The 12,807-nt window shown below is 43.6% G+C and overlaps 1 protein-coding gene across 1 annotated transcript in view; it reads right to left on the bottom strand.

The window, feature by feature from the left end:
• The window catches only part of LOC147614965 (uncharacterized), a 59,514-nt gene that overhangs the window by 9,137 nt on the left and 37,570 nt on the right, over positions 1-12,807 (bottom strand). Inside the window, exons 3-4 of the mRNA XM_086780261.1 lie at positions 11,782-11,904; positions 11,422-11,646 (exon numbers count right to left, since the gene is read on the bottom strand). Of these exons, the coding sequence (XP_086636387.1) occupies positions 11,422-11,646; positions 11,782-11,904 (348 nt within the window). The remainder of the gene's footprint in view (positions 1-11,421; positions 11,647-11,781; positions 11,905-12,807) is intronic.

Below are 12,807 nucleotides of genomic sequence, written 5' to 3'. Positions count from 1 at the left end.
TGCAGGATGGAGAAGCTCACACACAGAAAATGAGAGAGAGAGAGAGAGAGAGAGAGAGAGAGAGAGAGAGAGAGAGCCAAAAGTGTGGTATCCACAAAATGCAAGTCAACCCTTGCATGTGTGCCACATCCATATGATATAGAAGTACAAAATATTATATGTTAAGTGTCCTTTCACACTTGATATCATAGGGGAAAAACCACATGGGAAAAAGTGCCCTTGGTTAAGCCCTGTTCACACATAGCACTACCATAAGTGAGCATATGCCTACAAATCCCCCCTGTAGTGGAAGTGTAAACCTGTACAAGGTAGCAGATCACTCTCTGTATGAGAGTAAGCCCAAAGCTTTGCGGAAAGCTTCAAACGTTTCTCGAGGTAAAGCCTTTGTGAATAGATCTGCAACATTATCCTGTGTAGGGCAGTAAGATAAACTGATCTCCCCTGCATGTAGCCTCTCTGACATAGTGATAATGAATCTCAATGTGCTTGGTACGTGCATGAAATACTGGATTTCGTGCCACGGCCATAGCACTCTAGCTATCAGTGAGAATGGTGGTGGGTGTCTGATAACACTCACAAAGATCAGCCAATAGTCTCCTCAACCATACACAATCTACTGTAGCTGTGAAGGCTGCCCTGTACTCAGCCTCACAAGTAGATGTGGCAACAGTGGGTTGCTTTTTACTCAACCAAGATATGCATGAACTGCCAAGAAAAAAACAATTCCCACTGGTTGATTGCCTGGTATTATAATTACTAGCCCAATCTGAATCATTGTATGCATAAAGCTGCAAGCTGCCCCCCCTAGGATAGAACAAACCAAGATCCAGGGTACCCTTAAGATAACGAAAAATGCGTTTGACTGCTTGCCAATGCTTTGTGCCTAGACTGTGCATGAATTTGCTCAACAAAGACACCCCAAAAGATATGTCTGGCCTCGTGTTACACAAGTAAATGAGACATCCCACTGCCCGGCTGTAAATGCCAGCCTCAAAAGGCTCTCCAATATCATGCATAGTAAGCCATACACTTGGTTCTACTAGAGTAGAAATGGGCTTACATTCATCCATGTGAAACCTTTTTAGCAAACTTTTTATGTACTTAGTTTGCTGCATAATAATGCCATCATCTGTATGCATAAAATGTATGCCGAGATAGTAGTGTAAAGGCCCCGAATCTGACATATCAAATTCAGCTTTCAAATCAGCTTTGAAATCTGAAATTTGTGCTTTACATACAAGATGACTATGAGAATATCGGCATCTGTTTCCTTCACATACAATGTGCTTTCAGCTGGACTACTCACATAACCTTGGCTGGTTAGATGAGCATGTATCTTATCATACCAAGCTCTTCGAGCTTGCTTTAACCCATACAATGCTTTGTGTAACCTGCATACTTTATGTTCCTCACCAAAAACTACAAAACCAATGGGCGGATTTACATATACTTCCTCCTGTAAATCCCCATTTAAGAATGCAGTTTTGATGTCCAATTGATGCACTATCCATCCTTTATGTGCAGCCGATGCAATCACTGATCTTATTGTGGTCATTCTCGAAGTAGGAGAAAAAGTCTCTTCATAATCTATTCCCTTTTTCTGGGAGTAGCCTTTAGCCACAAGTCTTGCTTTGTACCTGTCAATAGTACCATCAGACTTTCTTTTGACTTTGTACACCCACTTTGTTCCAATGACATGCTTGCCTTTAGGCAATTCCACAAGATCCCATGTATTGTTCTTCATGATAGAAGAAATTTCAGCTTGCATAGCTTGCACCCAATGCTCATTCTCGTGTGCTTCTTCATAAGAAGAAGGCACTTCTGAATCAAAGAGACCACCCATTGCTAATGCTGACTCCCCACGATGTATATTCAAAGCATGGCTGGAACTAGCCCTTGTTCTACATGTGAGTGGAGCTACAAGTTTGCTTTCTTGCAAAGTTTTCAGCAACCATCTTAGCACTGACTTGGCTGTGTCTATGGCTGTTTGCTCTTCCCTGACAAGATCTTCCACTTCTTCCATAGAAGGGGGCTGAATGGCTGGCTGTTCCACATGTTCTACATGAGGATTTTCTTGTGTAGGGGCTGGCTGATCTGAATCCCCCCTAATTGCAATGGGTAAAAGTCCATCAAACATGTCCTGTATGTCTGTATCATTGCTTTTATACAAGGTGTACATGGGCTGTTCTGAATTTTCAGCAAATACCACATCTCTACTGACAAAAATCCTTCGTGTAGTTGGATTATAAAGACGGTATCCTTTGCTCTCATTGCTATAGCCCACAAAAATGCATTTCATTACTTTGTCATCTAGCTTTGTTCGGAGTTGTTCTGGCACATGTGCATATGCCAAACACCCAAATGTACGCATATAGTCCACTGTTGGCTTTCGGCTATACCAAGCCTCAAATGGTGTTATGGTTTTCAAAGTTTTTGTTGAACACCTGTTCAACACATGAGTTGCACACATTATAGCTTCAATCCAAAATTTGTGAGGCAACTTTTGTGCTTTCACCATGCATCTTGCCATCTCCATGAGAGATCTATTTTTCCTTTCAGCTACACCATTCTGCTGCGGTGTATAAGGCACAGTACATTGGTGTTTGATGCCCTTTTGAAGCATATAATCCTTGAATGCATTTGACATGTATTCTCCACCTCTATCTGAGCGGAGTGTTTGGACTTTACATCCACACATATTTTCAGCCATTGCTACAAAGTGTCGAAAGCATGTAAACACATCTGCTTTCGCTTTCAAGGGGTAAGCCCAAGCAAACCTGGAGTAGTCATCAATGAATGTGACGAAGGTAAAGATGCCCCCCTATGGATGGTGTCCGCATCGGACCACATACATCACTATGTATGAGCTGTAATTTACTTTCAACTCTAACAGCTCCATCTTTGGGGAATGGTTTTCGTTGCATCTTTCCCAAAATACACCCCTCACATACATGTCTTGGTGGAGACTCAAGAGGCGGCATATTATCAACCATATGATGCTTCTGCAAAAGCATCAAACTCCGAAAATTTACATGCCCAAAACGAGCATGCCGTAGCTCTGCATCATGCATAGCAGGATTGTGGGCAGCCACTGTATTTGCATCATAAGTACGCTTGTCATAGCTGCAAGCTTATACAAGCCTTTGTATCGTGTTCCAGAAGTGACTATTTCATAACCCTTTGATGGGTCTTTTACCAAACACTTCCCATCTTCAAATTCAACCTTTAAACCTTGGTCGTTTATGGCTGAGACGGAGAGCAGATTTTTCTTTATCCCTGGAACATACAATACATTTTTCATACATATATTGGCACCATTGGCTGCAATAAGTATGACATTGCTAATTCCCTTTACTGGATATGTGGTATGATCTGCACATGATACAGTGCGGCCATTTGAAGCATAAACCAAGTGCTGAAATACATCTTTGCATGAAGTGATGTGGCTCGAAGCACCACTATCAAAATACCATGATGCATTCTGTCTGTCAGATGCAATGCAAGACATATCAGTGTCTGAAGCACTTGGTGTGCGACTAGTGCATGTGACCAAAAAAGTGTACTCTTCCTGGATTACATTAGCTGATTGCTGTGCTTTGTCATCAAAAGAGTCTGCTACTGCATTGCTGTGCTTTGTCATCAAAAGAGTCTGCTACTGCATTGCCTGCTTCTTTCCTTTTCTCTTTTGCAATCCGCTTCCTACATTCACTGATGTAGTGTCCAGGCTTATGGCAGTAGTGACATTTGCCCTTCTTTTTGGGCTTGTTTGCATCCCCTTTGTCAAACTTTTCACCACCAGAAGAGGGCTGTCCATGACCAACCTTGCTAGACTGTTGTCCCCCATGCTTAAAGCTCTTTGCTTTACCCTTATCCTTGGCTGTAAATGCCTTGTCTCCACCACGGTTACTCGATAAGTTTGCTCTTGTTTGCTCCTCCTGCAAGAGTAAACCCACCAGCTCTTCAAAAGTGACAGGATCACCACCTCCTCTCATTGAGAGGTTGAGAGAGGTGTGAAAGCCTAAGTAGAAAGGTGGTAAAGAATGAAGAGTGTTGGTGACCATCTGTCTGTCTGGGATAACCTCATCAATGTTGAGCAATTGTTCCTGCAAATCTTTCACTTTGGTGAGATGATCTGCCATGGAGTCAACCTCATCCATAGAAAGAAGATCCAATTGCCTCTTCAAGTAGGCAACTCTTGCTTCGTTGCGTACCTGATACATTGCTTCCAATGTGTCCCATGTAAGCTTCGATGTCTTGCAAGAACGAATGTGCGGAATAATAGTCCTTTTCACTGAAAGGGCTATCAATGACATGGCCTGTGCATCTCTAGAGTCCCATCTCTTCTGCTCTTGTGTGGGAGCAGGTTCTACATCAGGAGCTCTTTGATCACCTCCCCTTTGAGGCGTGGCTGGCTGTATGGTAAGTGGGCGTGTGTCATCACCACACACGATGCCCCAAAGCCCTTTGGCTACCAGCAAATTACGGATCATGAAACTCCAGAGGAAGTAGTTAGATCCATCCAACTTGTCCTCCTGGGTGAGCACACCAAATACATCTGTAGCATTATGTGCGATGTCAACAAAATATACCTGCAAGCAAACCAAGCACCAATGTGCACTGCCAGGCAACCAAATGTCCTGTGTAAATGTATGCCTGCAAACCAAAGCAAGTGTAAACCTGCACCAAATTGTCCAATTACACACAATGTGTATACATACACGACAAATCACAGCTGTAATGCTCAATTACATGCTCCAATCTGAAAATCCCTAATTTTTATGCACTCCAATCGCTTCAATGTGCATTTAATTGGCCAATTTTCACAAAAGCCCCAATTTTCTGCAACTGAAAGAGGTTCAATTTGCTGATTTTGACCTCAATTTTGAAAACCCCCAAATTCCAAACCAAACAAAGTGAATGGCACCACCTGCAATTTTTCTGGCGGAGGGCAACTTCTGACAAATCCCCAGAATTTTGTTTAATCTGCCCTGCCCTGAAATGGCTGCAAAATTTGTATTTGTATTTGAATAAAAATGTGTACAAAGAATACCTGTAGGCATGTAAAGCAGGTGTTAGGCGGGGAGCACACAAGCGCATACGTTGACGGGCCAGCAGCTAGGCGCAGGCGTGCAGATGTTGACGGGCCAGCAGCCAGGCGGCGCAGGCGTGCAGAGAGAGTTGCCGGAGCTGCACAGTTGACGAGGAGGAGCACACGGAGCTGCACAGTTGACGCGGAGGAGCACACGAGGTCCACGTAGGTCAGGCGGGCCAGGCGGAGGCGGTAGGTGCAGAGCAGACAGACCAAGCAGAGGCGATAGGCGCAGGGGAAGCACGGAGGTCGCAGGCAAGCCATCGGGAGGCCGGAATGGGCTGGAGTCGTCAGCGACAGAACAAAGCTTTGCAACAAGCGACGGAATTTCGCAGGCTTGCTGCAGCTTTTCAAGGGGCAGAACTCCAGGGCCAGCTCCCAGCTCTGATACCAATTGTTGGTGTTGGACTCACACACACACACACAAACCTGCAAATTAGGGTTAGGTGCAGGATGGAGAAGCTCACACACAGAAAATGAGAGAGAGAGAGAGAGAGAGCCAAAAGTGTGGTATCCACAAAATGCAAGTCAACCCTTGCATGCGTGCCACATCCATATAATATAGAAGTACAAAATATTATATGTTAGAGTGTCCTTTCACACTTGATATCCAAGGGAAAAAACCACATGGGAAAAAGTGCCCTTGGTTAAGCCCTGTTCACACATAGCACTACCATAAGTGAGCATATGCCTACATGGAGCCAAAGAAATCATACAAAATAAAGAAGATCAATTTCATGCATAGAGAAAGAGAGATTGTTATAGATATTGGTACACCAAGAAGTACCATACCTATTGTCAGTCATGTACAGGTCGTAATAAAGAAATCAACTTGTTCTTACTTGGTTTTTGTAAGAGAGTGCTAGGCATGAAAGAGTGAATGTTGATCGACTAACTTGAGAGTGAGTAGATTTCTTACATTGCTATAGTGATTGTTTTCGAGATGCATTGCTTGGTGAGTTACCACCTAAGCGTCCTGAAGATCACCGTATTGATGTGATACCTAGTAGCACACCATCCAATCAGTCTCCATACAGGGTAAGTGCTAGTCATTAAGAAGAGATTATGGCGCAAGTAAATGACTTACTTGAGAAAGGATTGATACAACCCAGCTATTCTCCTTATTGTTCAGATGAGGAAAAGCATCAAGAGCACTTGGCTGTTGTGTTCGAAGAGCTTCATAGTCACAAGCTCTACATTAATGGTAAGACAAGTGAATTCTTTCTATCAAAAATCCACTATCTTGGTCACGTGGTATCAAAGGAAGGGCACGCATGGATCCAGCCAAATTGCAGGCAACCAAGGATTGGCCAAAGTTACAGATGGTTCATGAAATCTGAAGTTTCTTGGTATTATGCTCGTATTACCATTGATTTATTAAGCACTTTGCTGAAATTGCTTCGCCGTTACATGATCTGGAAAAAGGCTGTATTTCACAAAAGAAGGCTTTTTATGATTTAAAGCAAGCCATCATGTCTGGACCGGTTTTGATTGTGCCAAACTTGCATAAACCGTTCTTCGTTGACTGTGATGCATGTGGAGATTATATTGGTGCAATATTGAACCAGGAAGGACATGCTATAGCATGCGAAAGCCGTCGGTTATAACACGTGGAACTTCAATTGCAGGTTTATGAGAGAGAGCTTTTTGTAGTGATTCATGCGCTCACGATGTGGAAGCATTATTAGTTGGGAGCTGAATTTACCGTTAAGACACATCATCAATACTTTGGTACTTTCTTACGCAAACGAAGTTGTCTGAAAAGCATATGAGATGGACAAATTTCCTCTCTATGTTTCATTTTCAGATTTTACACGCTCCCGGAAAGAAGAATGTGTAAGCCCAGCGGGGTGTGCCGTGTCAAGCACATATCCACGGGGTGTGCCGTGTCAAGCACATATCCAAGAGATAAAGATATACAGAGAGGGGGAGACACAAAAGGGATTGGGGATCTTTGCACAATACACCACACTGAACGGAGAACAAACCCCGCTCCCTTTCAGTAATTTATTAAGGAAACAATCCACAGGCACACTGGCCACGATCAATACAACAATGAATACAAAAGCAAACAAATATGTCGATGTAGAATCCCAAGTCAAAATCGGTGTCAAGGCATGAGATATTTGATGCCGTGCACATCACAGGGATGACCCACAAGAATCTCTCGATGAACTAGTACTAGATCCAACATCCAAAATGAATCCATGTCCAAGTCCAAATCCTAGTCTAGATCCAAATCCAAATCCAAGTCCACATCCAAGTCTAAATCCAAGTAAACTTGATACACAAGCGGCCCGAAATCATGACAGAGCTCAAGGTGGTCAACTTGTAGAGTTGGTGCTCAAACTAACAGAAAGACAAACCCAAATAGGTCGTGTAACTGAGTAAAAACTAGACCCAAATAGCAACACAATAGACAACTGTACGATAGGAGATGATAGAGCTCCTGTTGTTTGGCAATGATGTTTGTCAAAACCCTGATGATGAAGGCGGCAATAGCAACTCTGGTGCCGGCGACATAGAGGCTACTGACGAATTTGTGGACCACTACCTAGCTAGCTGGCAGTGCTGAGTGCTGGCAAGACTGAGCGCTGCGCTGATGACTGGCGCTTAGCTGGCTAGCGTTTGGCAAAAGGTGGCTGGCGCAAGAAGATACAGGCGGTGAAAAAAGGAGGAGTTCAACAACAGTCAAGGGTTGCAGCAGCTATACAAAGGTGGCCGGTGAGATGATGACATTGATGATGTAAATCCCCAAGCCTTGATCGATGGTCTTCACACTTCCATGGCTTTGATAACAAAGATGATAATGAAGATGATTTTCAGATACTCCACGATCTCATTCCTAATTCTACAAGAGAGGTTCAAGCCTTTTTATACCTGAGGAGATCCCTGCTTTTTGTCAAAAGCAATGTTTTTGCTTTGCTTTCTTCTTTTACTTTGCTTTTGGTCTTTTTACCCTTTGCTTTTTCCTTTTGCTTTTTAATTAATAAAATATTTATTATTACTCAACTTTTGTCAAAGTTCTTTAACTTTTCTTTTCTAACTTCAAGGCCTTGCTTTTTGGCCTTGGAGCTACTTTTTGAAAAAGTGGCTTTTAGCTTTTTGGTCCGACGCAGTCTCCTCTTGCCAGTGGTGCTCCTAGGTCGCAATCAATCCAGTTTGACTTTCTTCTTTTTCCTGCTTTTTAACCAAGACTGGTGCTTTTTCTTGAGCGAACCTTATGGTCCTTGTCTCCATGCCTTCTTCCACCTATCTGGTGTGCGGGCAAGGGTTCCATCATGTGAAATGCGCTAGGATGGTCAAATAGTTACAAATGTAGTGGCTGATGCGCTTTCCCGAAGGCCTCATGTTCATGCCATTACCGTGGCCTATCATCAAGATCTCTCAGATATGTGTGATGCCTAATGCCCATCACACAAATGATGATGATTTACAATAGGGTAATTCAGCCCCGAATTATTCCATACGTGATGGATATTTGATGATACACAACCACTGCCGCCTGTGTACATAAAAACTTAAGGCAAAAAGTGTTAGGAGAATGCCATATACCACCTTATGCAAGCCATAGAGGAATTCTTGCCACTATGCAGACTTTGGAGAAGTATTTCTTTTGGCCTCAGATGCGTGAAGACATTGATGATTATGTACCTCAATGTTTGGTTTGCCAGAAGTTCAAATTTGACAAGCAGCTTCAACCATTACCGATTTTGAATCAACCTTAGAAAAATATCGCCATGGATTTTATCATGGATCTTCCAAAAATGCAGCAAGGGAATGATGCTATTTGGACTATTGTGGATAGGTTCAATAAACAAGCACATTTCATTCTAGTGCAGAAGACCATAAAGCTAGAGCATATGGCAAAGATATTTTTGGCCCAAATCTTCAAGCATCATGGCATGCCAAAGACAATTGTGGGGGACCGTGATCCTCGCACCACTAGTCTCTTTTGGCGCGCTTTATTTGATAATATGAGCACCAAGCTGAATTTCTCTTCCGCATATCATCCACAGACGGATCGGCAGAGTGAAATTGCAAATTCGGCAATGCTTGATTTGCTGAAATCTTATGTCTCGACCGCAAGTCAAACTGAGAGAAGTATCTACCACTTGTTAAGTTCGCCTACAACAATACAGTGCATACTTCTACAAGAAATGCACCCTTTGAATTTGTTTACAACAAAGTTGTTTTGCCTCCTATCCTGCGCACAAAGGTTGAAATATTTGCAACAGATGAGCATGTCAGGGATCTAGACACTGCCTTTTCACAGGTCATGACAACCATATAGAGATCCCAGGAAAAGTAAAAGAAAGCTGGAGATAAACATCGACAATAGTTGCAGTATAAGGGTGATTGGGTTTTATTGAAATTCCAAAAAATCTCACCTCGGTAAGAAGACGGGCAAAGAGAAAATGTATCCCAAACTATCTTGCAAGTATTATGGACCATTCGAGATCTTGCAGAAGATCAATGTGGTAGCTTTTCGATTGGTGTTACCAGATCATTGGCGGATACATAATGCATTTCATGTCAGTCTCTTGAAGCCGTATGTTGAACCTGATCCTGTGGAACCAGTAGTAGAGGACCAACCTCAGATTGATGAATTGGAAGAAATCCTACAACCTAAGCAGATTGTCTTTCACAAAGAACGAAAAGCGCCTCGTGGCAAGCTTGTTCGTAGACATCTAGCTAAATTCAAAAACTACCCAGCACTTGATGGGAAGTGGGCTGATGAAGATTATTTTAAGGAGTACTCGGATCTCCTTATTGCATATATGGACGCTTTTTCAGTTGTGGACAACTGATTAGAAGCCGACTCTTATCACCTGTACAAGGTGACCCCACATTGCCATAAGGAGCTCGTTGTAGTATGTACTCTTTGGGAAGGCTGGGAAAGCTGACTATAACTCAAAAGTCGACCATGGAGGCGAAGTTGGGTGCTATCAAGTAAAATAAGCATGTCCACTACGTACCACAATGGCGCTCTGCTGCAGGACTTGATCCGAGAAGGCAGCCAAATCAAATTCAATCCAAATATAGTCATTGCTAAAGATGCTCGCTAGCTAAGGCAGCTTGTAGGAGATGCTGAATCTGCCCTCTGGCAGGTTTGCTGCCAGCAAATCTGCAAATGAGGGTGAGGGGTCAAAGAGGCTACTGAGGATGACAGGAGATGGAGGTCCAGTTCTGGAAGAAGCAGTACTTGAGGGTGGCCTTGGTCAGGGATGATGGAGCAGCTGCATGGAGAGTCGGAGTTTTTTTTTTTTTTTTGGGGGGGGGGGGGGGGGCGGGGGCGGGGGCGTGTGCGTGTGCGTGTGCGGGGGGTGTTGCTTCACTCTAAAAACCAAATAAAAAGTGGCAACTAACGATCCAGACAAGAAGAATGGAACTTGGGGGAGGGCAGGCGAGAGGAAGGCGAGAGGACAGAAACAGACTGAGCACAAAAGCGACATGGAGGTGGGACACAGTGCTGCGAGTGGAGGAGAAAAGAGAAGGTGAGGATAAAGGTGGGAAAGGAGGCTCCATGCGGGTGTGAGCAAAGGCAGGAGGGAAGCACAGATGTTGGACAGAAAAAGCGCGCACGGCAGCCAGAGAGGGGGAGGGGAGGGGAGGGTGTGAGCAAAGGCAGGAGGGAAGCACAGATGTTGGACAGAAAAAGCGCGCACGGCAGCCGGAGAGAGGGGGAGGGGGGGGTCTCCAGCATTGTGTTACTGATCTTCTTCGGCCTTTTCTGGTTTAAAGTTTCGACAGAGTGAACCACTGTTGGACACCCTTCTCTAGCCCTATGCAATGCCACAGATCCTCACTATCCTCAATCTTCCAGCTTGCCACTTCACACACACATTACAGAAATACAGATTACTAAAACACAAATCCTCATATGTAAACCATCACACCTTAAGTAAAACTGGGGCTTAAATATTTTAGTTTTGGCTTGTAGGCAATGTCCCTTCATCTTCTATCATGCCCCCTCTTCCCCTTCAAATTTTGAAAGAAGAGAACATTGTACGCATAGGGATGTGCTTATTTTCAGGCCTCCTGCCACTCCCAAATATTAACTATACTTGGGCCATATACTAAAGCACATGTCAGCAGCAATGCTCCAATTTTTAAAACTCATATGCCTCACGCCATGATGACACCAAGATATGATTTTTTGGGCCATATACTAGAGCACATGTCAGCAGCAATGCTCCAATTTTTTAAACTCATATGGCTCACGCCACGATGACACCAAGATATGATTTTTTGCCATCAAAGGTAATACAAATGCAGCTATGCACAAATACATAACTTAAGCGAGAAATTTTACAAGGGATGAAAATTACCCCTGTTTTGCTAAAGCATGCAGCAAAACTCCATTGCCCGTGCCGATATCTAATACATTCCAACCGGACAATTCGGTGACCATCCGAGCTTCTGAAAAGATATCCAAGTCCACGATTGACAGCAAAGAAAAATTATCCAAGTTATCTGCAGAAAGTCCTGCTGCAACACTAGTGCATATTTTTGCCGTCCATGCAGCCATGGTCTCCATAACTCCTTCCCCAAACCTGTAAGAAGTTATTAATTATATACATAAGCATCTAGCATTGCTTTATTCAAGTAGCATACCTTCAATAGTTATACTCTTAATTGATAATACTTCAACCCTGTTCCTTCGCCATGCAGTAGATCTAAGGTCTCACCAAACCTCCCCCGCATCTCCATGCTCATGGAAGTTTGTAAGTTCCTCTGCATAAGCGGCATCCCAATGGCTTTGCAATCCCAGCATTGACTGTTCCAACTCATCCTCATCCTCCTTGTCAAAGCTACAAAAATGAACTTACTGTAAGACAAAAAGGCTCCAATATAAAATGACATGCACAATATAATTTCAGGCTGTATCCATCATGCACAATTAAGGTAAAATAGTGCAAAATTACATGCATAAAAGTACTTCAACATGAGCAATTGTCAAACCGGTTACACGCAGATTGCGATTCCAAACTTGCTGGCCTGCTGCCTACACTATTTGCCCGTCCACATCTTGAAATGGTCTGGCTGGCCTGTGTCTACACCTCTGTGCCCAAACATTGACACATTGAGCATGTATGGCTGCTCCTATGTATAGCCCTTTCTTGGATGCTCTCTGTCACACCAGCCCATGGCTTTGCTGCTCCAAGTTTCCATAGCTTCCCAGATGAGAGAGAGAGAGAGAGAGAGAGAAAGAAAGAAAGATTTTATTAACGTCTTCCAAAAGACCGAACTCGGCCTATGAGACAAATCGGTGTACCTGTATGGGGTATCCTCTGTCATCCCAACAAAATGAAAAAGTACTGAACTAAAAAGCTGAATCTGGGTGTGCAATAAGTACAATGAGTGGTGGAGGGGATGGAGCTCTACTACTAGGAGAATGCAAAGCTATATGCATGGAGTATACAATCATGACATGCACCCTAGCTAGCTCCATCCTGTACCACACTGGGGGTATAAAATGGTATACATCAATGAAGGGGGTGTCCACAGCTCCCTGAAGAACATGCCTGGGTGTGCTCTGAAGCGAGCCAATCGCTACGCACCCTCTCTGTGAAACTGAGCTCCGATCTCTGTCATCTCTCTCTGGTATAGGGAAAGTGTCCGAAAGCCAGGTGTTGAGACAAATCGGTGTACCTGTATGGGGTATCCTCTGTCATCCCAACAAAATGAAAAAGTACTGAACTAAAAAGCTGAAT

Source organism: Cibotium barometz, chromosome 41, assembly GCF_041138505.1.
Source record: "Cibotium barometz isolate CiBa-2024 chromosome 41, ASM4113850v1, whole genome shotgun sequence".
Classification (NCBI taxonomy): Eukaryota; Viridiplantae; Streptophyta; class Polypodiopsida; order Cyatheales; family Cibotiaceae; genus Cibotium; species Cibotium barometz.
Note: the sequence above shows the minus strand (reverse complement) of the source record. Positions and strands in the feature narration are given on the sequence as shown.